The 27,116-nt window shown below is 39.6% G+C and overlaps 2 protein-coding genes across 2 annotated transcripts; one reads left to right on the forward strand and one right to left on the reverse strand.

Annotated features, from left to right (window-relative positions):
* Positions 1-1,563: 1,563 nt before the first annotated feature.
* coro6 (coronin 6) lies at positions 1,564-18,380 on the forward strand. The gene is made up of 11 exons (XM_069719932.1): positions 1,564-1,577; positions 4,229-4,428; positions 7,384-7,506; positions 11,506-11,635; positions 11,793-11,971; positions 14,271-14,390; positions 14,511-14,615; positions 14,761-14,906; positions 15,596-15,653; positions 16,847-17,074; positions 17,450-18,380. Exons 2-11 carry the CDS (start codon positions 4,231-4,233, stop codon positions 17,570-17,572), a joined length of 1,410 nt encoding a protein of 469 aa, XP_069576033.1. The 5' UTR covers positions 1,564-1,577; positions 4,229-4,230; the 3' UTR covers positions 17,573-18,380.
* A 67-nt stretch (positions 18,381-18,447) lies between these two features.
* Positions 18,448-26,239, reverse strand: LOC138633579 (von Willebrand factor A domain-containing protein 7-like). Its single transcript, XM_069719919.1, has 15 exons — positions 26,058-26,239; positions 25,651-25,923; positions 25,467-25,560; positions 25,192-25,326; positions 24,073-24,259; positions 23,790-23,965; positions 23,565-23,677; positions 23,348-23,464; positions 22,962-23,162; positions 22,749-22,881; positions 22,149-22,295; positions 21,255-21,344; positions 20,894-21,159; positions 20,442-20,735; positions 18,448-19,819 (listed from the first exon to the last, which is right to left on the reverse strand). Exons 1-15 carry the CDS (start codon positions 26,235-26,237, stop codon positions 19,412-19,414), a joined length of 2,814 nt encoding a protein of 937 aa, XP_069576020.1. The 5' UTR covers positions 26,238-26,239; the 3' UTR covers positions 18,448-19,411.
* Between the last annotated feature and the right edge of the window lie 877 nt (positions 26,240-27,116).

A 27,116-nucleotide genomic window follows, 5' to 3' on the forward strand; every position in this document is an offset into this window, starting at 1 on the left:
TCAGTCCTGCTCAGCTTTTACACAAGTTTCTGTTTACTTGCTGTGAATATTCTACCAGTGTGTCAGGAGCGATATCCTCCCTCGCTACTAAAACTGGCATTCATCCTTGGACAGTGACATTTGTGCTGTTTTGTTGTTGTGGGTTATTCTTATTGAAACATTTTGCTGTCGCACACACAAAAGAAAACATACTTTTTTTTTTGGTTTCCTTGGGCCACTAACTAATGCAACAAGTGCAGAGGTCTTCAGTGGAGCCTTTCGCTTTTTCTCTGGTTGGCTTTAACTGGTGCTTCTAAAAGGTCAAAGGTCATCTTCATTCACGCCGAGTACTAGTGCAGGCAAAGTGGAGTCACCCAAAACGACAGTGGATGGCAGTTTATCCAACAAACAGCGGGAAGTAATCCTGCGTCTTGTGTTAGTGGCTACTTAGTGTTTCTCTCATTGTTGAAGTCACAGATTTTTATAAATCCTTTAATCAGAGGAACATTTGTTTAAATTCACACAATTTTACTCACCAAGATGAGTTTACCGGTGATTGTTAGTATGACTCGGGAAGCGCTGTCCAGTCTGAGGACATGACTCTGATGGCATCTCCGAAGTCATTTCACCTCGGACTCGGAAGACTACAAACTTGGGGGTGTTAAGTCTGAAAGACATGGGTGTACACGAGTCAAGGAAGGGCTAATAAAAGACACCGTTGAGTTTCATTATGGGAAACGTGGGATTCAGTGTCTTCCAAGAGTTTGACAACAGGGTATCTTGGCCTTTTGACCTCTTGGTCTCTTATAAAGCCTCAAGTCTTTTTGGAAGTACAATAATAAATTGTCTGAGCGTCACTTTAAGAAACTTTAATTTGCACGACAGGTTGTTTATGCTGGAAAGTGTTTGGGAAGAAACAGTATGCTAACTGTTAAAAAAAAAAAAAAAATAGTCGATAATAAAATTGTTGAACATCTTAAACCTTAATGGCGGAACTGTTTGGAATATATATATTTTTTTAAATTTCCAATCATATTTATTTTCTATTTCTACGCTGCTCTCCGCAAACCGACAAGCTACTTTACCTGGGAGCTCATGCGGGACACCTGCGCTGTTTATTTACCTGTTTGTTCGTCCGAGAGGCCACCAGTCGTGACAGTGACCTCCTCCTCCTCCTCCCCCCCACCGCCCCACAGGGGAACGCGCGGCCCCCTCCTCTTTTAACCGCGCGCGTCACGTTTCCCTCTACTGACAGAGCCTGTTCCAAAATAGACGGCACCCACCCACCCACCCTCCCACACCTCTCCGCTCCGCTCCTCTCCGCTCCTCTCCTCTCCGCTCCTCTCCTCTCCGCTCCTCTCTCCCTGCTCTGCCCCGGTGCTCTCCCCTCTCTCTTTCCCTGCCGAGGAGCGTCGCTCAGTTTTCCAGTGCGTCTTCCTCAGTAAGTACGCACCGAATCCAGGACACCCGGGTCGCAGGGAATATAATTCAAAGGAATAAAAGCGGCCGCGGAAGGAGGAGGAGGAGGAGGAGGATTTGGCTCTACAGCAGATACACCAAGAGTTGTCCAGGGAAGAGGGGTCTTCCCAAAACCTGAGGTGAGCTGTCTTTGTGGACTGTCCTTCCGAGTATGTGTGTGTCGGTGTCCGGTGCTGCAGTGAGGTGAGAGGTGCGTCAGCGTCTTTACTGCACTGCTGGCGAGGAATCGGTGCGTTCTCCACCTTTAGACATCCTAAAAAAAGACGGAGCTGGTACATTGTGATTAGGCCCCCACCTCCCCCCGGATAGCAGCTGTGGGCTACTTTTAAGGAGCAAGTTGTTCAATAACCTCCCCCTACCTCTCCTCCCTTTCTCGCACCTCCTGCGCACCTTGACAGTCTTATGTCCCCCGTGTGTTCGTGTGTCTTTTGTGTGGGCAGTGCTCAATAGCTGTCTTACATTTACAGCCAGTTCATTGGCGTTAGAGCGCCACAGAGTGAGCTTGCACTTCATTCTGGGACTATTTGGGATCCGGCAGGCGGGTGGGAGGAGCGGCTGGCCCGGGTGGGACAGCGCAGTTTGTCATGTCTATATTAGGAAAGTGGCAGTGTCATTCTTTCGCTCTGTCTCGACTCTCCAGAGCTGTGCCATGCGCGACAGGGGAGGATCACTTTAATATTTTTCCGCGTTTAACATAATTTATTATCACTTTCATCAATATTTCTGCCACTTCCATTGAGCTCTATTAAAATATCCTTTACTTTGTTTCAATTAAACAAATTAATCAAATCAGATGTCACAATAGAAATGACAAAAAAAAAGAAAAAAAAAGACGAGACCGTGATGATTTTGATTTATATGTGGAGGTCATAGCAGTCAAGAGCTTCTTCTTCTTCTTCTTCTTCTTCTTCTTCTTCTTCTTCTTCATTAGCAATCTTTACCGCTAGGTGTAAAAACACAATTCAAATCGTGACCCTCAACAAGTCCCCAGCACATTATCGATACAAAAATATATGCAGTCATGTATAATTTGGTATGTTTGCCCTGATGTCTCCCACAGTTGGCCCGCCTGAAGTGGTCACCGGAATGTAAATCTCTTGATAAGAGAGCTTCCAGGAAAGCAGCGAGAGCTCCTGTCCTCTCATCACTCCAGTTTTTAGTCACCCCTGTCCTTTAGGTTCACTTTGGGCCTAAATATAATGCCGTGACAGTCAAGTATCATCACTTAAAGCACAGATTACATCAGGACGTGGCTTCAGCTGGTGCTCTTTGTGGCTTTATTTTCAAGGTGGAGAGCCTTCTTAGTTTCAAATCATTCTGTAAACAAGAGGAAGAACCACATTTATCATTAACCTTCAGGGACCGATGCAGTCCTACTTTAGATTTGGGTTCTTAGTTTTGGCCTTAAGTAAGTCAGTGCAGTCTGGGACGTTAGATCATTTTTAATCTGCATAGTCTCATTGGGATTGTGTTTCATGGGTGTGACTGAACTGCTGGGCCACGTCGTTTCACACGGGCATTGTATCTCTCGAGTTCTCCCCTCAGTCTTTTATCTGTTCTCTGTGTCTTAGTGCTTGTCTTTGATGTTTGGCTCTCACATAGTGTTCGGTGGGACAATCAACTATTAATATCTAGCCTGATGGCAGGCACCGTTATAGAATATCCCCCGTGTTTTGGTGGATTACAGTGCTGCCGGCCTTCTGCCTGCTTGGGGCAAGTTGTCAGTCAACAAACAGCCTAAAACCACATTACAGAGTTCATTTTTCTGAGTGGCTTCGATTCAAAAAGTGCAACATTAAAATGATAAATAGGCAACATCCAATTAAAAATATATTGATGGATGCACACAGCATGAATGGGCCCATATCAATCATCTTCCTGTTGTGCTGTTGGTTTAACAGTGTTTTACAGTGAGTATGTAATTCGAAAGAAATCGTGATGTCGACAAAATCTTTGATCTACTTTATGTTACTTCATGTCTGAATTAAATAAAGACTGAAGCAGTTACTGAGTCATCTTCAACTTTACAAACAAATGCCAGCAAAACCAACACGATTGATTGTAAAGTATGACATTTCTTCTTCCTATTGAAAGTGAACATATTTGCTTTGTCACTCCAAAAGATGAAAATAATTAGTATGCTTATTCAAATTAAACTTTCAGTTTTATTTTTTATTGTTGGGCCTTTTAAAAAAAAAATTAAAAAAAAAATTAAATCTAAACTGACAGTAGGAGATACATTTAGGCAACGTCAAATATTTGATGTAATTGATTATTTACATTTTTAAAATGATATAGGTTTTTGTTTTCTGCAGTGCTGTTGCTGAAAGACTATTTTTCCATTTTTTCCACCACTTAATGATTTCTATGTAATCAAATATATTGAGGCACTTTTGGCCCAACATAAATATAGGCTGCAGCATGTAGTCACACTGTTCCTTTAAAGCCCTGCGGTGATTCTAGTTTTAGTTATATTTGATTTGATAAGTAATGATGCTGAAATTTTTGTGAAAGTTAAGTTAATTTTTTTTACCACCGGCCTTTTTTCTGTTTTCATCTTTTCCCTTCAATGCCACCATTCACCTCCTTTCTGTCTTTAAATCCCTGTTTCTGACCCTCCTCTGACACCTTTCTTTTTCTACCCCTCCTCCTCCTCATCTTCCTCCTTTTCACTGTTCTTCTCTAAACCCTCCAATCACTCTCTGCTCATCCCCTCCCACCTCTTGCTTCTTCACCTTTACATCCTCACACCTACCTCCACTCTCCTCAGCCATGAGTCGCAGCATTGTGCGGCAGAGTAAATTTCGCCACGTCTTCGGGCAGTCGGTCAAGGCTGAGCAGGGCTTCGATGACATTCGTGTTTCCAAGGTGACGTGGGACAGCTCATTCTGCGCCGTCAATCCAAAGTTCTTGGCGGTCATCGTTGAATCCAGCGGAGGAGGAGCCTTTCTGGTCCTGCCCCTCTTTAAGGTCAGTAAGGCCAAAGGTCCAAACTATTTTTTAATGTCGGCTACTGAAGAAAAGACAAAATGATAAAAAAAAAAATATGATAAACTCTGCATGTCAGACTAAAATGTCTAACATGCTTTTTAGGTGTCTGTGTTTGAACCAGTACTTAATAGGCTGTGCAAGTTCATCTTTCGTCTTTAGTGATTATTCCTCTTGCTCAACAGACGAGGAAGCTGGTACTCCAATATGTCAAATTAAAAATGAAATGTGCCTCATGCGAGAAGAAGTGTGGCAGAAATCAGGGAGTTTTTGAGCAGAAGAGTGAATTTTGATAAGATTGTAAATACAACTGTGATAGTAATAAGATGTGTTCTGGGGAAGATTATACATTTACAGCAACACTAGCAGCATGACTCTATGGATGGCAGTTGGCTCGTTAGTCTGTCCACCACCGGAACGCCTCAGCTAATAGGTTCAGATCTTTGCATGTCTGTGTATTGTTTTGTGAAAGTTCCCAAATCAGGTTTCTGCCAAAGGAAATATATCCATCTAATAATAAAGGAACAGTAAGAAGGAACAAAAAGTTCACATTATACCGTAGGCACATAAGTAAACTACAAACTACAAACACCTTACAGAAAAGTTAATATCTCAATATTGTTGATGCACAATGACCAGAGGCGTCTTTAGATTGATGAGCGCTTGTCCTTTTCGGAGGCTTGTCTGTGAATGTTGTGTAATGCTGAGCTATAAGCAGCTCCAGCAGGGTTGACTGTGCATGATAAAGTGTTTGGCAGGCAGCTCAATACTGAGGTCAAATATTTCCTCTGACCCCAGACCCTTGAAATTAACAGAGAAAAATCTGTCTCGTCGTGTGATGTTTTGGCCTTTAGGGTAGCCTAAATGAAATGTATCCATTCACAGGAAGACTGGTAGTAAGCTGATCTTCAAAACTAATCAGTGTCAAGTCATGGTATCAGCGTTGCAATGGGTACAGGAGCATGTACAGTTTTAAGGCTGATGAAGGCAGTAATTTGCTTTCAAGGCAACAATAGTTTTTTGGGGGGAGGGCTTGATTTTAACATGACTTTCTTCTAACAGCGGAGGAGAAAATATTAGCTGTCAGCTGCCGTGTTGGGGAAGCTTTGGGAAGGATAGTAATTGCTGAAACGTAAAAGCAATGGATAAAACAGATCTGACGTTTATAACTGAGATGCGTCACTGTCGTGTCACAGTTGCTGGAGCCCCAGGATGATTATTTCCTTATAGTTCAAATGGAAGCTGAAATATACTTAACTTGTGTGAATATCTTGATAAGTGCCATAATGTTTCAGCTTATTATGATGTTAAGATATGGTACTCCAGTGATTCCACCTGAGTAAAATATATTACTGATCATTTATATGACATTTTATTCATTTTATGAGCTGTAAAAGATAAATTAGCTGAATTGTTGGGTTTTGTTTAGGCATGATATAAACATAATCTAAAAATCCACATTGAGCTACTGCTTTTTTTGAACATTTGGCTACATGTTCAAAACACTACTCATTTTCCACAGTCTATCAGTTATCTGCAAATCACCGCTCAGGGTGGACCTTGGCAAATAACTGCTGACGCCGCTGTAATCAGACAAGTCTGCAGAAATTTAGTTGACCTGCCCCGAGATGCCTCCACTCAGCAGGTTTCATTCGAGCCGGTCTGCAAAGAACATCTGCCAATCGTAGTCCTGCTTTAATGTGGAGCGGAGATGTTGATTTTTTTTTTTGTCAGAAATATACTGTGATCTTTGAAAAATGATATAAAAGTAATATTTGCGTCTAATATGTGCACTTCATGTTTTAAACAGCCTTAAACCTAATGAGGATATTGCTACTGTTACAGTTGGACACATAGATGGTGGAAAAAAACTTTTTTGTTTGTTTTTGAGATAAATGTTGTGGGTGTAACGAGGTCATCACCACATCAGCGGTGGTAATTAGTGAAAAGGAACAGCAAGACTGACTGATAGATTTTTGGAGACCCTGAGAAATGGACGTTATTATATAGGACTGAAGTCATGGTGAACAACTATTAATACACACCAATGCGCTCTCCATCCTCCTTCTACCCCTTCTGGGTCCCCAACAGGCCACAAAAAAACCTCCCCTTTCAACGCCTCGTCACTCAACTATAAATACACCGCTCTTACTGTGTGTGTGTGTGTGTGTGTGTGTGTGTGTGTGTGTGTGTGTGTGTGTGTGTGTGTGTGTGTGTGTGTGTGTGTGTGTGTGTGTGTGTGTGTGTGTGTGTGTGTTTGTTTGTTTGGAGGGAGTGATATCTCAAAAGCTGATACACATGTTCACAAGTTAGGAACCATAGGAACAGAGAAATATGGACTTATCATTCATTTTTTTTTTAAGTTTTACTGTCTTAAAACTTAAACTTAAAACTGTCCATTGATGGAAAGTAACAAAGTACATTTACTCAAGTACTGTACTTAAATAAGATTTTGAGGCACTCGTACTCTACATAAGTATTTCCACTTACTTTAGACTAATTATACTACTTTATACTTCCCCTCATAGAGAGTGGAGTAGAAATATTGTATTTTTCTACTCCCCTACATGTATCTGTTTTAGAAACTTTTCAGATGAAGATTTGACAAAATAGATAATATTAAAATGTTCTAAAATACAACACATTTTTAAAAATTAAAACCAGTGGTTTACAATCTTTTTGTAATCTGACGTTATATAAAATGCAGTGTGTGGTCAGCATCACACTTCAGATATCTGAGTTGTTAAGAAATCCATCAAATACTGATCCTTCCCTGTAAACTTCTCACGTGGTTTTAATGTGAGATATCGAGATTTGTTTTTGTTCTGTAAATCATGAATTCGCTGCTTACTGCTGTCTTTTTTTTTTTAACATTGTCATGAGTGATTGATTTATTAGCTACATGCACAAGCCCTAACTCAGCCCTCTGCGTTGCAGACAGGTCGTGTGGATAAGAACTATCCGCTGGTGATTGGCCACTCTGGACCCGTCCTGGATATCGACTGGTGCCCTCATGACGACAACATCCTGGCCAGCTGCTCGGAGGACTGCACTGCAATGGTAATCACAGTGTGTGTGTGTGTGTGTGTGTGTGTGTGTGTGTGTGTGTGTGTGTGTGTGTGTGTGTGTGTGTGTGTGTGTGTGTGTGTGTGTGTGTGAAAAGAAGTTCTGAGTGGGAGAGAGATGTGGAAAATGCATGCAGAGGAGTTTGTTCGGTGACTGAAATCACAGTCATCGCGGTCGTCACAGCTGGAGTTTGTAACGTCTTCCTGCCTGTTAAGTGAATAGTAAGTGAAGAGAATCAGATGAGACATCACTGTCTGACTGTCCACCCACCTGCTCTGCATCATCCGTCTCCTCATCAGTTCACGCATCTTTTTTTTTTTTTTGTCACGTCGATCAGAGTCTGTCTGCGACCAACCTTGTCACTTATAACGCAGGTACAAACCCTGCATCCTGCCTGTCCATGTATATATAATATGAAATAGATATAGATAGTAATGATGAGTACGTTTGTGTGTATTGTTGTTGTTGCCCTGAAATTATAAGTAAGGTCTGACAATGAAGTTTGAATTCAAATATAATGGTGAAAACATGAGAAAGTCACATATTTCAAATCTCAATAAATGCATAGAATGGCGAGGGGATTGTAGACAAGCTTTCTAGTTCTTCCTTAAATATGTACTGTTGCTGTTGTGGAGTTTTGGACTCAAGACGGACAACAGAAGCTCTAGTAGTTCTTTCAGAAATGGTTGCGATGCACTGCAGATGTTTGTGACCCTGAAGCTCATGACTGTGTGCAGTCAGCAGGTGTCACTGTGAAGCCTCGACTGCAGGACTATGAATGAATCATCACACAGTCAGAATAGAACTTTTTATGGAAATATAATTATTTGTGAAGCTACTATGAATAATAGGTTCAACATTTTTGGCAGCTATGATTTTTTTTTTAATCTGCTTTTATTTTTTTGTTTATGTGTTCTCACATGCTGTGTCTTCCTGTTCATAGTTCATTTTACTTTATAATGTCTCTGCAGTGTCGAAAGGATAGTTTCAGTTGTATAGTAAGTGAAGGGGGACAAAATACTTAGTCCGCCCTCTGAAGTTTATTGAAAATATGAAGTATCAGCTGTCTGAACAAGACAAATCATGTGATATCGTCCAAAGTTATTTGTTTTCTTTGTTTCCCTTGAAAGTGTTTCCTCGCTGAGCTGCTGTGGATTTGTACTAACACAAAATTAAAAACAGAAATGGAAAACCGTGAACCTGAGAAATCGTCACTAGAAAACTTCTATGACAGTAATGAATTATAAAAAGAACAGAAGCTCTCCAAAAGTAGGAAATGAGAACCAGGTTTAGTGTTTGGGATGTAACTGTGATGAGCTGCTCCACTGACACAAATAAGGACACATGCATCACATATAACTATGACAACTCCACGGATACTTTTTTTTTTTTTTTAATCAGTGATCTAAATTAAGGTAGCAGCCAAAGAACTGCTTTCATTATTGATTAAACTTGCAATTATTGATAAATTTCCTCTTTGGATGTCTTGTTGTGTCCAACCAACAGTCCAAAACACGAAGATCCTTGGATTTCATAAAACGGGTAAAAAAGTGAAATCCTTACTTTGGAGGAGTGACTGCAAGTTTTGTTTCTTTCAATCTTTCTTTAAATATTATTCCAATTAATTGATAAACTAGTTGCTGATTATTTTTTATGTTGATAGATCAATTAGTCAAAAATGTTTCAGCTATAATTTAGATAATTGTGTTTTCCTCTTTTACAATGGCAGCACAACCTGGAAATAAAACACTTGTTGGGATATGGAATATTTGGCTTCAATAACAACTTGAATTTTAACATAACATTTTATGAGAGGCTTTAGATCAGATCAGGGAAAGTATAATCTGAGCTGGTGACAATATATGAAATTGTTACAGAGTGCAGAAGTGGTACTTTTTAAGCTCTTTATTAATTACTTTGTGACTTAATATTAAAAACATATGTGTCTCTTTCTGCAATCAGTATATTTGAGGAAATCGCAAACCTATTCAGTTAAATCGATAACATTTGCTTTGCTTTGGTTCCAGAAGATAATATGCTCTCTAAGTCACGCGATGGTGTGTGTTTGTGTGTACTGTGCACAAATGTACATATACCAGGTATGTCGGCATGTGTCGATTATAACATTTTGGCGTTTGTATTATGACAACCTGTCTCAATATGTGTGCATCAGCACAGTTGTCACTCGGCAGATTTGACCACTTGCTCGCTGTGACATGGCAGGAATCTTTGTGCCATCGAGTGATTGAATTGCTGCTTCTTCTGTGGCAGCAGCTGCTGGGATGCTGTTGGAGTTCCTGTGTGTTAGTCTTTATGAGTGAGTGAGTGAGTGAGTGAGTGTGTGAGTGTGTGAGTGCTTATGCTTTGTTTGTGTCCAGCACACAGACAGGCAGTTGCAGCTGTCTTGGCAGTGTTGCAGCAGCTGAGCTTCAGAAAGGCCAAAATTGTGATGTCATTCTCTTCAATTCACAGACACTGATCATTGTGTCATCTGAGTGTGTGTTCATGTATGTGTGTGAGTGTGGATCAACGTGTCCTCTTCAGCACAGGTCAATCATCACCTGCTGTGTAATGTAACTGAAAAGATTACATTGCAGCTATGTGCTAAAAATATTTTCTGACATTAATGCAAATATTTTTTTTTTCCTGAATCTGTTTTATTGTTTGTGTTTTTGTGGCACCATCCTGAGTGCTTCCTGAGCACTCCATAAAAGCACATCATACTGCATAAAGCAGCACCTGCTCATGTGTGTCCATCCATCCATTAGCTATACCCGCTTTATGCTGAACAGGGTCACGGGCCTATCCCAGCTCACTTTGGGCAAAGGCAGGGTTCACCCTGGACAGGTCGCCAGTCCATCACAGCTGCTCATGTCTGTATGCTTTTGAAATATAGCATAAAATATAGATTTTATATGAAAGTATTCTGACACTCAAGGACTGTGCTCAGGGTTGTAGCTACCTTTAAAGACAATTAAATCATTCTCCATGGATTGTTTCTTGGAATTTGGTGGTTTAAACAACAAGAGGACCAGTTTGGATACTATTATTGCACAGAAATTACAAAAAATACTCAGCACTCCATTGCAGTTTTGGTATACAGTCTAAAGGCTTAATTACAAATCAGTGTTGAATGGATGTTTGGAAATTTGGAGCTACATACAGGTGTGGACTTTAATAGGTGGGTGTCCCTTTGATTATGGGACAGTATTAATGTATTTTTACTGAAATAACAGCCACTACCAGTTAAATTCTGACTCCGTTAAAATGACTGAACTGCACAGTAAGACTGCTTTTGGATTGTCCATTTGTCCACTAGCACACAACATAGTAGACAATCCAAAACCAGCATAGGTCTGCGTCAAGGTGCGGAATTTCATTGAAAAATTAAAGACTGTGATGTGTGAGTGCAAAGAAAAGGAACAGAGCAGAGAGGTTTTTTTAAATTTATGTTCCCGCTCAACCTTTTATTTTTTTATTCCTGTCACATTTACCTTTATGCCGTTGTTGTAACAATGTGGTTATAGTGTTAACTTTTAACAAGATGTCTCAATATAGTTTCATTTTTGTCAGATATTTTATTGATTAAACGTTAAATACGGGTAAACGATTTGAATATCTCTATTTAAACCTTTTTTCCTTTTTTATTTTGAGCTTTGATGCAGACATCTACTACCTGAGGTGCAGTAGTTCAGTAAATCTATTAATGTGATGATTTTCACCATTTGCATGAATACTGTATAAAATTAATTGCTTTTCTTTATATTTTGTCTTTTAGTCTCAAAACACCTGTCCATATTAAAAAAAAAAAAAAAAAAAAATGGAGTTTTACAAATTGAAAATAAAGCTGCAGTAGTAATTGTGACCAATGAGATTAAATGGGTGGTGCAAGTCATTTTAGATTGTACCTAAGGCATGAGTTTTCCGCACCACTCATTGTTTTGCTTACTATGCAGATTACAGGACACACAACACTGTCTGTGTCCTCTCCAGGTGTGGCAGATCCCAGATCACTCACTGACCCGCCCCCTGTCCGACCCCGTCGTGGTCCTGGAGGGACACTCCAAACGTGTTGGCATCGTAAGCTGGCACCCCACCGCACGCAACATACTACTCACTGCGGGTAGGATATCCCACACCCGCAAACATACACTCTAATGTCTTAGTTTTCTTGAAATCCTTGTCATCTTCTTTTTCGGACCGAATGTAACAGTAATCTGCGAGTATGATTAACAGGCATTAACAGGTTGTTTTTTTGTCTGACTCCATAAAACCATCAGGCAGTGACAACCTGATAATTGTTTGGAACGTGGGGACAGGCGAACCCCTCCTCTCCATGGACGACCACCCAGACCTCATCTACAGCATCAGCTGGAACCGAAACGGCAGCTTGTTTTGCACCACCTGTAAAGACCGACGTCTGCGTGTGTGCGACCCCCGCAAGAGGGAGGTGGTGGCGGTGAGTGAGTAGAAAATAATAACGATTAAAACTGCAAGCAGGGATATGCGGCCCTCGCAACGGTGCAAGTCGGGGAGCCAGCCAGCGGGTCGGGGCCGCCGGCTCCCCGACGTGCAGCATGCAAGGGACTGCGTGTCCCCGCTTGCAGTTTGAAACATTTTGTCATACAAAATGTCATACTATAGCATGTCGTCCGAAATGTGCACAAAAAGTCATACTATAGCATATTGTCCGAAATATGATTAAGAAAAGTCACATTATAGCATGTCGTCCAAAATATGATAAAAAAAAAGTCATACTATAGTATGTCGTCCAAAATATGATAAAAAAAGTCATACTATAGTATGTCGTCCAAAATATGATAAAAAAGTCATACTATAGTATGTCGTCCAAAATATGATAAAAAAGTCATACGATAGCATGTCGTCCAAAATATGAAAAAAAAGTCATACTATAGCATGTCGTCCAAAATATGATAAAAAAAAAAAAAGTCATACTATAGTATGCATGTCGTCCAAAATATGGAATAAAAGTCATATTTTTGACGACATGACTTCCGTTCAACTTATGGAAGCTAACACAGTGGTGCAGCTGTCAGCGTTGTCGTCTCTCAGTCTAAAGTTCGATTCCTGCCTGTGACTTTCTAAGTGGAATTTGCATGTTCCTGAAAAACTAGTACCATAAAATTAAAGTTTATAATACATAATAGGGATGACTAACTTATGCATGTAGTCATAATGTAAAATATGATATTCAAGCAAGAACATGCAATCCTCTACACTAAGTTCCAGACCCCCTATCAAACCCAGAACCTCCTGATTGTGAGATGACAACGGTGGCTTGGAACTTCACCATTTTGCTGCCTTTATTTTTATGCTTGTTTGACTTCTATGACTTCTATAACTTTTCACCGTATAATGGAAGAGTGATCAACAGTGCAATGGTTGGTGTTGTTGCCTTCCAGTCAGAAGGTTCCAGGTTCAAGACTCTCCCTGGAAAGGAAGACATTAACTTCATTAGATGAAAAGCCACGTCAAGGGCAAGAATTGAACCTGGAACCTTCTGACTGGGAGGCAACAGCACTAACCACTGCACCACTGTGCTTTCTTCCATAAAATATTTAAAAGTCATATAAGTTCTGTAAGTCAGACAAACATGCAATAAAGGCAGCACAATTTTGCAGTTGCTGGCGTTGTCATCTCACAATCAGGAAGTACTCGGTTCGATCAGGGGCTTTGGAACTCTGTCTGTGGAGGATTGCATGTTCTTGCCTGGAGTGTGACTTTGTCACATTTACGACTACATGATGTTTGTTTTACATCATGGACTACATGCATGATAACATGCATAAGTTAGTCGTCCATGTTTTGGACGACATATTTTACTTTTACTTCTTACTTATGCAGGAACATGCAAATTCCACATAGAGAGTCCCAGGCAGGGATCGAACCACAGACCTTTAGACTGTGAGACGACAACGCTGACAACTGCACTACTGTGTTGCCTGACAAAATTTGAACGGAAGTCATACTTATAGTATGTTGTCAGAAATATGATAAAAAAAAAAGTCAAAAATATGGGGAAAAAAAAGTCATACTATAGTATGTCGTTCCAAAATATGGAATAAAAGTTAAAAACTTTCTATATTTGGAAATGTGGAAATTTTGGTAATTTTTGAAATTAGGAAACAGGAAATTTTGGACAATTTTGGAAATCAGAAATTTTGAACTCTGGGAATTTTTGTTCACTTTAAAATTTGTGAAATTTGTAAAAAAAATTTTTTTTTTAAATATATTTTTAAATCTTTGAATTCACACATTTAAAAAAAAAAAAATTTAGGACGCTATATCTCATATGACCCCGACGTGCAGTATGCAAGGGCCTGCATATCGCACCTTGCAGTTTAAATGTTTTTCTTGTTTCCATTTGCCCGTAGGGGGCGCTTTGACTATGAGCGAATATTACCATACAGGTTTCTTCAGGGTGGGACTGTTATCAAAGATGTAATATTTGAGGAAGATCAGAATATGTACATAAAAGTTACAGTGACTTGTAGTTTCATGGCGAGACGCTCAAAATGGCCGCCACACCACGGGCACATTGTTGGACGAAAACAAATTCTTTTGATAACTTTTAATCCCAAACATGTTGAGAGTAGGAGTGCACCAACAAAATTTCAAGTTGATCCGACAAAATATGCTCACATATATTTGTGTTTTTTCTGGCCCAATTTATGCATGCGCCCTGGGATCGAATCTGGTCTTGTCAGATGCTTACAACGCTAATAATGTCCTAACAGGAACGCCTTGCTCCGCATGAGGGGATCCGACCAATGCGAGCCATCTTCACCAGGGATGGAAATATCTTCACCACAGGATTCACCAGGATGAGCCAGAGAGAGCTCGGCCTCTGGGACCCGGTAATAAACATTACATTTCACACACTGTTCATGCATACCAGAAGCTGCAGATATATATTCACACGTATGTATATGTACGCAAAAAATGCAGACTTTCTGGATTGTTTTTATTCTTCACAGACAAATTTTGAGGAGCCTATTGCAGTTTTGGAGTTGGACACAAGTAATGGAGTGTTGTTACCATATTATGATGCGGATGCAAACATGGTCTACCTCTGTGGAAAGGTACAGAGACATTGATTTATTGACATAGAATTATGTTGGAAAATGTTGGCCTTTTAATTGTCAACGTGTTGAATTTAATATATTTTTTAATGATGATGTCTTGTTTGTTTTAAAAGTGTTTTCTACATGTCTTTTCTATGTGCAGGGGGACAGCAGTATCCGTTACTTTGAGATCACAGAGGAGGTGCCATACGTCCACTACCTTAACACCTTCAGCACTAAGGAGCCCCAGAGAGGGATGGGCTTCATGCCCAAGAGAGGCGTGGACGTCAGCAAATGTGAGATCGCAAGGTAAAATACCGTTCATGCAATAAATCACCTATGAGAGCAGCTATAAAGCTTTTTTTTCACCATGAAATGGTATTGGATTTGTTTGATGGGATGTACAGTAAAAGCTACAGATGTTTCTTGAGGGTGGCAATGAAGCCTAATTCTTAGCATCTGTCCTCTTAATAGCCATTTGTTGTCCTTTTCGTGTTTTAGGGAGTTCCATTGGTTTGAATGATTTGTCAATACATCACCCTCCACTTTTAAATATGTTGTAGTTATTTCAGGGTCTATCACTGAAGATTTGGTCAATTAAATGTCTATTTAGCACAATTATACATATTTGAAATGTGTTTTTTAGTTATTACTGAACTTTAATGGGATATTACAGAGTAAACCAGTTACGGAAACAGGGACTTTTAATTGTATTGGAACAACTTTTACTTTCATAAAATCCAGGACTTAAAGTATCCAGTATCTCGAGAGCTATTTTAAGGTAAAATACTTATTTTGTCCTACTTTATCGATCGCATTTATGTCTCAAATGTCCATATGTTATTAATTATCTGTCATGTGACCGAGATCATCCAAATTTACCCTTACAGTAAGACAGTTTATACTCATACACAGATGTTTGACAAATGGACTGCTGATGGGTGTCTTCTGTCCTGTTTTCTCTCTGCTCTGTCTCATCTCTTGACTCATCCTCTTAGGTTATACAAGCTGCATGACAAGAAGTGTGAGCCCATCACAATGACAGTGCCCAGAAAAGTAAGCTCAGCTCACCTATTGATTATAGTTTACACACTCTGCTACACTCTTGACTTTGACTGAGAACATTTACAGCAGTACAGAGATCTTGTTACTTTTTTTAGAAGACATTTTTTGATGCATCTTTATAGATTTTCTTAAACTATAATATATATATATATATATATAGTAAGTACTCCAAGTTTTGTTGCTTGATCAAAATCAGCACCAGAGTTATACATGCTTTTGTGAGCAGTGGTCCGGGTGCGTCCGCGATGTTTTACGCACCTGAAACGTGAGCAGAGAGTGCACATCAAATTTTGTGACAAATTACTGGGGAACAGGTAGAAGCAGCAGGGAACCAAATCCGGCGAAATGCTGTTGTTGTGGGCAAGAAACTTGTGCGTTTTGGATTTGGTGTGAGCTGCCCATTGTCATGATGGAGAACCCAGGTGCCATCACGCCACAGTTCAGGTCATTTACACTAAATACTTTTGCCTCACGCCTTAGAACATCGTCACAGTAGAACTCGGTGTTCTGTTCCGTGGGGGTCAAATTCACTGTGCACAGCCTTGTAAATGTAAAAAAACAAAACCTGTGCTTCGACCCGATGCGCCTTTTTCGGTCTTGGATAGTGACGTTCCGTCCCTAGAAATGCGGATGTCACTCAAAACACCTCACCCAGCTCATTGCTTTAATGGTTTCCTGAAGTATTTTAATGGTCTCCGTCACCAATTTCCAGTATTTCACAAAAAGTTTCTGTGTGCCCTCTGCTTATGTCCATTGAGAAATTGCTGTGCACACAGACAAGCGCTCACAAAAACGTGTTCAACTCGGGAACTGATGATGATGATGATCAAGCAACAAAATTTCTAACGCTCATTTGGGTTAGACCTTCTTCTTGCTCTGTGCACTGTATCTCTCGCTCGCAACAGGAGTACGGAGCCCCGGAGTGGCCATAGAGAGAAAAGAAATTCCAATTGTGCGCACAAACTACTAAATCGTGGCCACGAGATACTAAATTGTGCACACGAGGTAGTACTGATTTTACAAATAATAATCCTTTGCATTCCTTGCATTACAGCTGTCCTTACTTAACTGAGTTGGTAGTCAGACTTGCTGTGGTGGCTAGGCTCTTCCACAGAAGAGAATTTTGATTAACTCACCCTTACATTACAAGTGCCCTCCACCCCCTCCCCAACTCTCTTGCGCAGTCGGACCTCTTCCAGGATGACCTGTACCCAGACACAGCAGGGCCTGATCCTGCCATGGAGCCAGAAGAGTGGCTGGATGGCCGCGATGAAGATCCCATTCTGGTGTCCATGAGGGATGGCTACGTGCCACCTAAGAGCCGAGAGCTAAAAGTGGCAAAAAAGAACGTGCTGGACTCCAGGCCCACCACCCGACGTAGCATGTCCACTGTGGACACCAACAGTCTGCCGGTAAGTTCTTTATCCTACCGGTTGTTCCAAGCTCACATACACAACATCCAATATTTGAGCTACTGTTCAGTGCTATTTTTGTAGCTTTAGGTTGCACAGGTAATATGTAATCTGACTATATTATTACTCTTTAAAACATGTCTTTCTTTTTAACGCTTTCTGTTTCTCTCTTCTATTTATACCTGCCCAGAACTTTTATTTCCCCAAAGCTCCCATCTTTTTTTGGTTTATTTTCCCTAGTTGCGTCACTGTCCTTGACCTATTTTCCCATCTCTTTTTTTCTTAATTTCCCCTTCCTGTCACTATCTTTTTTCCTTTCCTCTTCTGTTTCCCTTTTTCCTTCTATCCTTTTTCGTCCCTTCTCTTCCGGTCTAGCCTGAGTTACTTGAGAGGTTGTTGGAGGAGATTCAGAATCTGAAGGCCACAGTTTTGTCTCAGGAGAAGAGAATCTGTGACTTGGAGAATAAGCTTTCCCAATACACCAATGGCACAGCCTGATGTGCATTTAAACACATCTTCCAAAGAACTCATCTGAATTTCCGAATTACCATTATTTAAAGAGACACATTTTCCTTGCACTGACACAGAGTCACTTTTCGAGATACTCTGACAGTCTTGCCCCTTTAAAAGGTATTATTGTGTGAGGACACGAATGTGGACAATTAACGGTACAACAAATTTGAGCAAGTTACCTCCATATCCAATTGTTTTGATGGTAATTCTACAAAATCCTTGTCCCAGATTTCACTTGATGTACCTTTAATGTTATGGCAATATTTCTTAGTTTAGTCACATCTTTACAATGATTTGAAAAGAGTGAGACGAGTAAGGCTTTAGGATTGAGGGACATGTTCAAGTTGAATTAAAGGTTTGAAGAAAGTCATCACTATTAACACTGTTTTAGGGAAGAAGACAATTATAGAAAAATAACAAAAATCCAGTGTCAGAGAAACATGTTCTGCCTGCAATGCAATTTTTTGGGTTTTGGTAAACTGCATCTACAAACTCCCCAAACTACATAGAAGGAAATGTACTTCCACTAAACACTAAATACATCACCAATAAAAAGGTACCCACAAAGCAAGCACTTATTTCGACACTTGTAGTATCCCCGCCCTCTGTATCAGATGACCAGTTTGTTTAAATAAGTCTCTCTGAAAACTTTTCAAAATGTAAATAGTGATGAAGGAAAAAGGATGAAAATATGTTGAACTTGTAGCAAAATGTGAGAAGCAAAACGTTTTGTGTTCTGTAAAAGACTCATTAGACACAATATGACAACAATAAAAGTGGTGTTTTGTAAAAATATCTGCCTCATTTCTTTTTACACCATTTCCCTGGTTCATTTTCTCATGAGAAGTGATCACATGGCCAGCAGGTTGCAGTTATGGCAGGAGATATACTTGCCTTCGAACCATACGTTCACGTTCTCAACCGTATGCGCCGTGAACGTTATTGCTCACACACTTTACTCTGTACTGTAACACTGTGTTAGGACTCCACCAGAGGGCACACCAGAAAAACTGGAATACCACTAGAACATCCTGATTTGCCAGATGTAAATAATAATCATGGTGACAATCGAGGGGATCACGACTTTGTTGATATGAAAAAAAGTCATACCATAGCATGTCGTCCAGTTTGTCATCCAAAATGTTGTTTTTTTTTAAATGCCATACTTTAGTATGTCGTCAAAAATGATTTAAAAAAAAAGTCATTCTATAGCATGTCGTTCCAAATTTTAAAAAAATGTCATACTTTAGTATGTGGTCCACAATTTCAAAAAGATGTCATACTATAGTATATTGTAAAAAATATATATATATTTTTTTTTACAAAAGTATGTCATCCAAAATATCAAAAAAAAAAAATCTTAGTATAGTATTTGGTCCACTTTGTCCTGTTTTCTGTCTGCTCTGTCTCATCTCTTCACTCGTCCTCTTAGGTTATACAAGCTGCATGACAAGAAGTGTGAGCCCATCACAATGACAGTGCCCAGAAAAGTAAGCTCAGCTCACCTATTGATTATAGAAAATGTCAAAAAGAATATCATGTATTATGTAGTCCAAAATATTTCAAAGATGTCTGTTTAGTTTGCATCCAAAGTATTAAAAAAGTCATACTTTATTATGTCGTCAAAAATATTTTAAAAAAAGTCATATTATAGCATGTAATTATGTAAGTTGAGCAATTTAGATATCATTTATATATTGTTATATATATGTAGTGACAAATATTTCTGCCCATTGATAAGCTACATAGTAAATTGAATCAATGTTAAAATAAAACAATATATAGATTATTGTGGTTTTACCTTTTTGCCACTTTGACATAGACTCATTTGAAGCCCAGTTCTGTTAGTAAATGGAGTCCTATAATGACTGTACTCAGGCAAAAAACGGGTGACTGAATGACTTTGGTGGACACAGAGACAGGAGATGACGAACCTTCCCGGATTGTGTAGAAACAGGATCCTACATTACCCACCCGATCCACAACCATCAGCTCCACATCAGGCGAACAGCAAGATGCGGTGTAGGACACCAGAGTTATGTTCTTGTTGCCAGCTTCCAGGCTGGTATTGATGGTCCCGTTGCCTTGTTTGAGGCTGACGCGGTCGACACCCGTCCCTTCAGCACCATCAGTAACTCGGACAGAGAGCGCCCATGTCGATAAGCTGCAGTTTTCAGAGCAGTTGGACCGGAGGCTGGGCTGCTGGCACACTGGGCGAGTGAAGTCAGTCACCTTTGAGGGGGGAGAAAAGTAGATCAAATTGAAAAAAACGACAGCAACGCACACAATGATGAGGGGATGTAATGATCTTCAATGATTATTGATTGTCTTAAGATTTGTCTTAAAATTTAATTTTCTGACTCAAATGTGTGTGTGAGGGGGTGTTTAGCCAGAAACTTTTACATCAATGAATTAACCAACAAATAAAAAGTTAAAGAAATTTTGAAGGGCAGAAGAAAAACTGTAATTTTCAAGCAATTTAACACAAATTTTTATGATGTTTACTGGAAAGAATTTTGTAGTTTGTCTTTAATTAAATTAATACAGAAAGCATTCGGTGTGTACAACTTCAGTCAAATGCTCTTCTAGCCAGCAAACCAGGTCAGCTGAACATGCAAAAAAGGGTGAAACCGTCTACATGTAAACACACAATTCAACACACAAGGACAATAAATGTTATAAAAATAAATGACTATTTAAATTAACTTCTTTTTTTTTTTTTAAAAAGAAGAAAGAAATTCCTGCTTTCCCGACAATTAGTTTGAAATAAATATTTTTTTCCAGGAAATTACAGATCTTTACAACAAAGAGTTACCACCAAGGATTTTTTATAAATCAATTGCAATAGTATTACCGTGTTAACAATGGAGAAGCGCAACACAATGTAGTTAGTGTCTGTGCCTCCTGGAGCCTTGGCTTCAATGGTCAGGGTAACGTCAGTACCAGACGGGGTGTTAAGAGGTGCTGAGAGGGTCACTGTTCCATTAGCACTGTTTCTAGTTTCCAGGGATAAACTGGAGGGAAATGTTGATTCAAAACGTTGGTTGTTGGTGGCTCGGATGGTAAAGTTTCCCCCTGTTCCTTGGGTCATTACAGTGAAAGGCACAGAGAATGGTGTTCCTGGTATCAAGATGCTATCTGAATCAGCCTAAAAAAAAAAAAGAGGAAGGAATCACATAAGAGTCAGTGCTTGTAAAGATAAAGAGCTCTTTTAGGCTATGAAAAGTTTCAACTTTTAGTTGCCGCATATCCTCCAATGTTGGAGGTGATGCTGCTGTGTCACAGTTGTTTGGGATAGGCACTCACAGCAACAGTTAGATTAGAGGCTCTGAAGTTGGTGGGTGACTGCCTTTGAAAGACTATTGGCGAAGTGCTGGAGGTATCTTGTCCCTTCACCCACACCACAAACTCCACCGACGGCATCCTGTCGACCTGGACTAAAACGTTTCCACTCCCCTGTGGCACCACAACTCCTTTCACCTCCTCTGACCCTGACGATGCAACCAGAGCGACTTCTTTCACCTCCGCAGAGCTGCTCCCCGTTACAGACACCAACAAGCTACCGTTGACACCTTTAAAGAAAAAGCGAATTCATCATCTCTGGAATTGAAGATGTTTTGTAAAAATCTGCAAATGATCAAATTCACATCTTAACAGTTTTCTTTACCAGCCCTAGGCCGTGTATCAAGAGCGTCAAATCCGGTAAAGGGTTCCGATGCTTCCACAAAGTCAAACAAAAAGTCAATAGGACTCTGACCTGCAAATAAAAAGTCATGAGGAAAAGAAATTAAGAAAATCAAATGAGCAAACCATACATCGCTTTGCTTCACCTGAAGATAGCACAACAATGTGTAGCTGTGGTTGAAGTTACAGAGGGACGGGAGGTAACAAGAGTGCGTACAGTAACTCAGCTATGATTTTAATTATACAGTCCCTGTCATTGTGTTTTTCTGCAAACACTCGGGTGTCCTATCTGTATTCCTGTTCGCTGGCTGATCAAATTTAAGCACAAAGATTATTTTATTATCATTAACCAGCAAAATATTCTTTGATTCCCAGTTGTAGTAGTGGAGAAAAAAGCCCTCAGGGGAGCAGCTGTGTGAGGTTTTACATAACAACAGCAGTTCTTTGAACTACATGCTCATGTCAGCTTACTGACATACTCACAATGACAATGTAGGAATAGTATTTACCATGTTCACCATCTTACTATGGCTTATATTGCTAAGTAGCACTAAATACAAAATGCAGTTGATGGGAATGTCACTGCAGTAATTAGCAATTAAGAAAGAAATGGTATTTGAAAAGTTAATTCAACACCAAAGTAATTGCAATATATCCAGAGGGGTTATGGATGTCAGCGTTGTTTTCATTGTACTGGTGCTTTCAATTTAAAAAAAAAGAAAAAAGAAATGAATACTGTATGTACAAGAAAGAAATGTTTTTCAACGTGTGCAGCTGTAATGCCACATGATGTAATAAAACTTAATTTAAAAGTATTGCATTTTTTACAACAAAACTTTAACAGGCAGCAAACAAAAGTGTAAGCCGAGTGTCTCACCTATAACTTTCAGAGTGTAGGAGTTTGTTGACGCCATTTTTATTTCCCATCGTCCAACTTGTTGTTTTAGTCGCAGAGTCCTGAAGTTTCCCACTAACTGGGATGCAGTGATCAGTGACGCTGTGTCGCTGCTTTGCTGAGATTCACCTTTAAACAAAGTTAATAGTAAGCATGCTAGTAGGAAATAGTTATAAGAATTAGTTAACATACTGATAATTGTGTTTTAATTGCCTAAAAGATAAGCTATGTTAAGTATTCTCAAACATCAGTACATTTTCAATTTAATTGGAAAAGAATAAAATTAGAAACAAATTTCCTCATTTCTCTGTGAACAAACATTTGAGAAATTGTAAAATCTTTGAGAGAATGAATGAAAATCCTTCAGAGCATAATAATGACCAAAAACGTCATGATAAATGCTGGTTTCTTAGGTGAAGCGAACATGCAAATTTGTAAAAATCTGCAGAACGTATGACTATGGTGTAGAGGACTAAAGACGCTACCAATGTCAAATTAACGTACTGACGTATTGATACAAAAATAATCGTGTCTCAAGACTGGTGTTAATAAAGAGAAAAATCATCAGATAGGCAGTTATACCTGTGGGGCTGATGACAGTGAAAGCGACAGATTGGCCAGTGATGTAAACGCGAAGGTTTGTTACTGTTTCATCAACTACAAAACTGAAGTTATCAGCCCTTCCTGGGCTCCTGGCTGCCTGCAGAAGGGTCACCTGGGAGATTACAGGAAGAGATTACGTTAAGCAGCTGAAATCTTTCAACTGACAAAACCAACAAGTCATTAAGATCTTACCAGAGAAGAGCTGGTCGAGTCAATTATGATATCCACGGCCAGAGGAAGTTCACTCTTTGTGACCTCAATGGCCTGACCTCCTGAAGCCCGAGCCAGGTCTCTGTAGAGCTGGGAGTCTGATGCCGTTATCCCTCTGGTTTGTTGCTGATCCCTCCGTCTCCGACGATTGATCACATTTGAGTCAGTAATCATGAAGTTCACCTGGAAAGAGAAAAAGTAAATAAAAAAACTTAACAAAATCAGGAACTTTCACTAGTTGCAATTATTTCTTCCAAAAAATATACATATAATATCTGTTTTCATTTCTTCTTTATTACAGTCTTTAAGGATAGATTTGTATGTGATCATATAAGCTATCCTTCTACACTGACACAGTAGCTACTCACCACAGTTTGGGTCCGCTCTATGAGTGCGATCACGGTGCTCTTCAGGTCTTTGTTTTTAGCAGGTGCATCCGTGAAGAGGAAGATCTCGGAATTAAAAGGAGCGCCAGCTAAAGCCAGCTGTATGAAGAAGATATGATCGAAAAGATAAGATAGTTTTAGTTAAAACTATTTACACACCAGAAAGCTTTAGAAAAAAACAAAACACATATCACAGCACCTGAAGCCCTGAAAGACTCATTTCCTCCTCATCTCCTCCACCGGTCACTGATAGTGAATTAATAGCATTCATGAAAACTGCTGGGTCTGTAGTCTTTGTCAGCGGCCCGAATCCTGAGGTTCAGTGGTGACAGAAAATGTGGATTTAGTCTTCATCTCCACTACATCAATAACATGAAACAAGCACCTTTTCACCAGTCATATTTGTAGCATCTAAACATCCTACCTGGATCATTGAAAGGTACGAGGATGTAAACTGAGGGCTCATTCTTGGTTCCCACGTTGCTGTTGATGATAGAAGCAGTGACGGTTCTCACTGCCTCAATTTCATCACTCATGCTTTTTGTGGTGTCAATGACAAAGCAAAGAGCTTTATTGGATCCTTTGGAGATTCCCATCATCCTGAGGGATGGAGAGAGATGAAACGGAAAAGAAAAAGAAAACTTAAATACATGTCCTTATAGTGGCCTACATAACCAGAAACATGCAGAGTGGGTTTCTTAGCCTACTGTAGGAATGGTCTGTCACCGGCAGCCCCTCGAATGTCTTGTAGTAGCTCACTGGTTGCAGCTATTGCCACATTCGCCGCTTGAGTGTGGAGATGTCCGTGGCTGGAGTCAAACGTGTCTTTGTTGATCCCACCTTTAGGCTTGATCTGACTGGTTTGATCAACTGCTCCTCCATGGCTGCATTTTCCTTTTCATCGAATAGTGTGAGAGAAAGATGATAAATAGCCTACTTGTACAATGCACTACACTTGATGATATCAGACTTTTCTAAGTGGTGTTTTACTAGTCAAATCCAGGTGTAATTCTAGAAGTCGTTGTGTGCAACTGGTTTTAACTTAGATATTGTGGAACAACTTGTCATCTAATGAATGTTTTGAGGTCACACTCAGGCTTGGGTCTGTTTGGAGAAAAACATGACCTTGGTATGATCTCTAAGACAACAACCACAACCACAACGTTAGTGCATAACCAGCATGTTAATGTTGTAGCTGCTGCAGGTGGAGCTGGTTTAAACTACTTCATGTCCAGTTTTATAACCAGGGACAGCAGATACATTTGAGGGGCCATCAGATGATGACTGGGAGTTTTTTTTTTTTTTTACTTTTTCTCTAATCTTTAGTTTTTTTGGTGAGATATCGAATTATTAAGATTTATTGAAATGAGACCATGTGAGAAGTTTAGAGTGAAAAAAATTAAATTTGGTGAAGCTGTTAATAACTCAGCCATTTGAATTGAGACCCTGACTACACACCGATTTTGTAGGAAGACAAACGGGTTAGAAAACACTGGTATAAGCCTTCACAATGTGTTGAATTTTAACAGCTTCTTATATAATTAATTGTTGTCAAATTATCCTCTGAAGAAGTGAACTAAAGCTGCCCAATAAATGAAGTGGAGTAGAAAGTATCAAAGTATCAAATGGAAATATAACTATATAGTGCTTTAGAAAATATACTAAGTTACTTTCTACCGCTGGTCAAGTATCAAATGCAAACCTTACAGTAGATACCAGAATAGAAACCTCGTGTAAACCTCACGTGAACACGTGTGTGTTCTTGTGAACCCTTTCATTACAGTAGGACAAAAATGCTGTTGCAAGTAGAAGAACATATTGTTTACCTTTGGGTTTGGTGGAGAATAAAGGCACGACACCAAAGTACCCAGAGGTCAGGATCTGCTCTGCTGTGATGTCCTCCAAAATGTTGTTCCTGCAGTCGCCTCCATCACAGCTGCGGCACGTCGCCCTGCTTTCATCTGTGAACATGTAAATCAACATTTTAATTATGTCGTCTTTTGTTAAATAGTTTCTCTCCAATCACTTCCAAACTACATTCCTCGTCAGGATTATTAGTGCTCTCTGTTGACACACCCATGACATCAAATCACATTTTTACCTGCTATGTTACCAATGCTGGCGTCTGATCTAATCAGATTGGAGTTTGGGAGTGTGTTTCCCAGTTCTACCCAGTTACTGTGACTGTAGAAGTCCTTCAAGTTGATAAAAAAAAAAAAAAAAAAAAAAGAATAGGGTTAATAATCCATGAGCAATATGAAATATTTGTAAATGATGATAAATACCTGTAAAGGATGTAAAATCTCTCCCAGTTTCTGCCTCGCTGCCTTATAGTTTTCCTGCTTGTTGCTTGCTTTGACAGCCACTATCCCTTCTGTGATGATTTTCCTTCCTTGAACAAACATCTCCTCGTCAAAGTGGAAGCTTGGATTAAGAGCATGGCGGAGGTCCACACGTATATTCCTCAGCATAATGAATATAATGGCCCGACGGAAAGTTTTAGACGATTGTGGGACCCTGCAGGCTGCGACAACACCCTCTGCAGTGAAAGGCTGTGACTATACAAGCAGACAAAGTCAAGTTATATTGAGCATTCCTAAAAAAAAATTTAAAAAAAATTGATAAAAAAAAAAAAAAAGAGATGTAGGCTACTCTGTTCAGGTGAAATAAATTCATTATAGTGAATTCTTACGGGAAAAGTGAAGTCTGCGCCCTCAGCTTGGGCCAGAGCACGGCACACCTGGACTGTGGCATTTAAAATAGCTTTCTTTGTAATTTCCAGGTGATTCAGAGACTTTCCTGGTAATATCCCAAAACCCAGAGCTCCAGTGTGCAGCAGCAGGAGACACAACACAGCCAGCCGTGAAGACATCCCTCCTCCACCTGTCAAACAGTCAGAGGTGGAAAGAGCTGTCTCAGTCATGGATGTTTTAATGTCTTCTTTAAACATGATTATTATCGAATTAGTGAAAGGTGCTATCAACAATTCAGCAAAATTCATAATGGTGTCTTACAGGACAAAAATGTTGTACTTTTTTATAGCTGAAAGTTGGACTTTAAAAAGACTGTTGTGAGAAATGAGACAGATGATGTTTGTTAATTGCGACTCTGATCAATCACCTGTCAGCATACACACAATAATACCAGCAGCGATGTAAACCTAAAACTCTAAAAACAAGCAACAACAAAAAGCATAGTGGTGAGAAGTACCTTCTTATTCCAATGACACAAACAGTCGAAGAACCAGCAATGCAAACATACTTTCTGTTAGCTACTCAGGAGAACAAGCTCGAACCCTGAGTCTTCTCTTCTCATGCACACGATAACGCATTCACTTTCAATTCAAAGCACTTAGCACGTAGTCTGTAAATAGTCATAAAATACTAAACTTAACAATTTTCCCATAAATTTATGAGAGTATTATCTGCATCATCAGGTCTCATTTAGGACTTACTCAATGAATTGAAGGAGTACTGACCTTGTTGCTCTCCTTTGCATTTAAGAGTTAGTGTCAACACCTGCTTTATTATGGCTATCAGTCAGAACAGGGTTCTGCGGGACTTGTTCGACCTGTTCCTTTGACATCATTTCATTTCCTGAACAGCACAGCAGATCTTTCACTTTAATGTTTCATTTTCCATTTCATACCACTGTCACTGTTTAACAAAAACGTGCATCATGTATGGTTTTTAGTAAATCTGTGTTTCCATTCATTATTAACCTCCTTACAGTTATTTATTCATTTACAAAA

Source organism: Brachyistius frenatus, unplaced genomic scaffold (assembly GCF_029030835.1).
Source record: "Brachyistius frenatus isolate BFR_SWC_R1_liver_20210118 unplaced genomic scaffold, ASM2903083v1 Contig_5, whole genome shotgun sequence".
Classification (NCBI taxonomy): domain Eukaryota; kingdom Metazoa; phylum Chordata; class Actinopteri; family Embiotocidae; genus Brachyistius; species Brachyistius frenatus.

Bases quoted from the DNA above. Each gene is read 5' to 3' on its own strand.
- coro6 (XM_069719932.1), top strand. From the start codon at position 4,231: ATGAGTCGCAGCATTGTGCGGCAGAGTAAATTTCGCCACGTCTTCGGG. The intron at 11,636-11,792 runs GTAGGATATCCC...TAAAACCATCAG, and splicing joins CAACATACTACTCACTGCGG to GCAGTGACAACCTGATAATT. The intron at 15,654-16,846 runs GTAAGCTCAGCT...TCTCTTGCGCAG, and splicing joins CAATGACAGTGCCCAGAAAA to TCGGACCTCTTCCAGGATGA.
- LOC138633579 (XM_069719919.1), bottom strand. From the start codon at position 26,237: ATGTCTTCACGGCTGGCTGTGTTGTGTCTCCTGCTGCTGCACACTGGA. The intron at 24,260-25,191 runs GTAAACAATATG...TTCGATGAAAAG, and splicing joins ATTCTCCACCAAACCCAAAG to GAAAATGCAGCCATGGAGGA. The intron at 23,465-23,564 runs GTGCTGTGATAT...TTCTTCATACAG, and splicing joins TGAGTCTTTCAGGGCTTCAG to CTGGCTTTAGCTGGCGCTCC.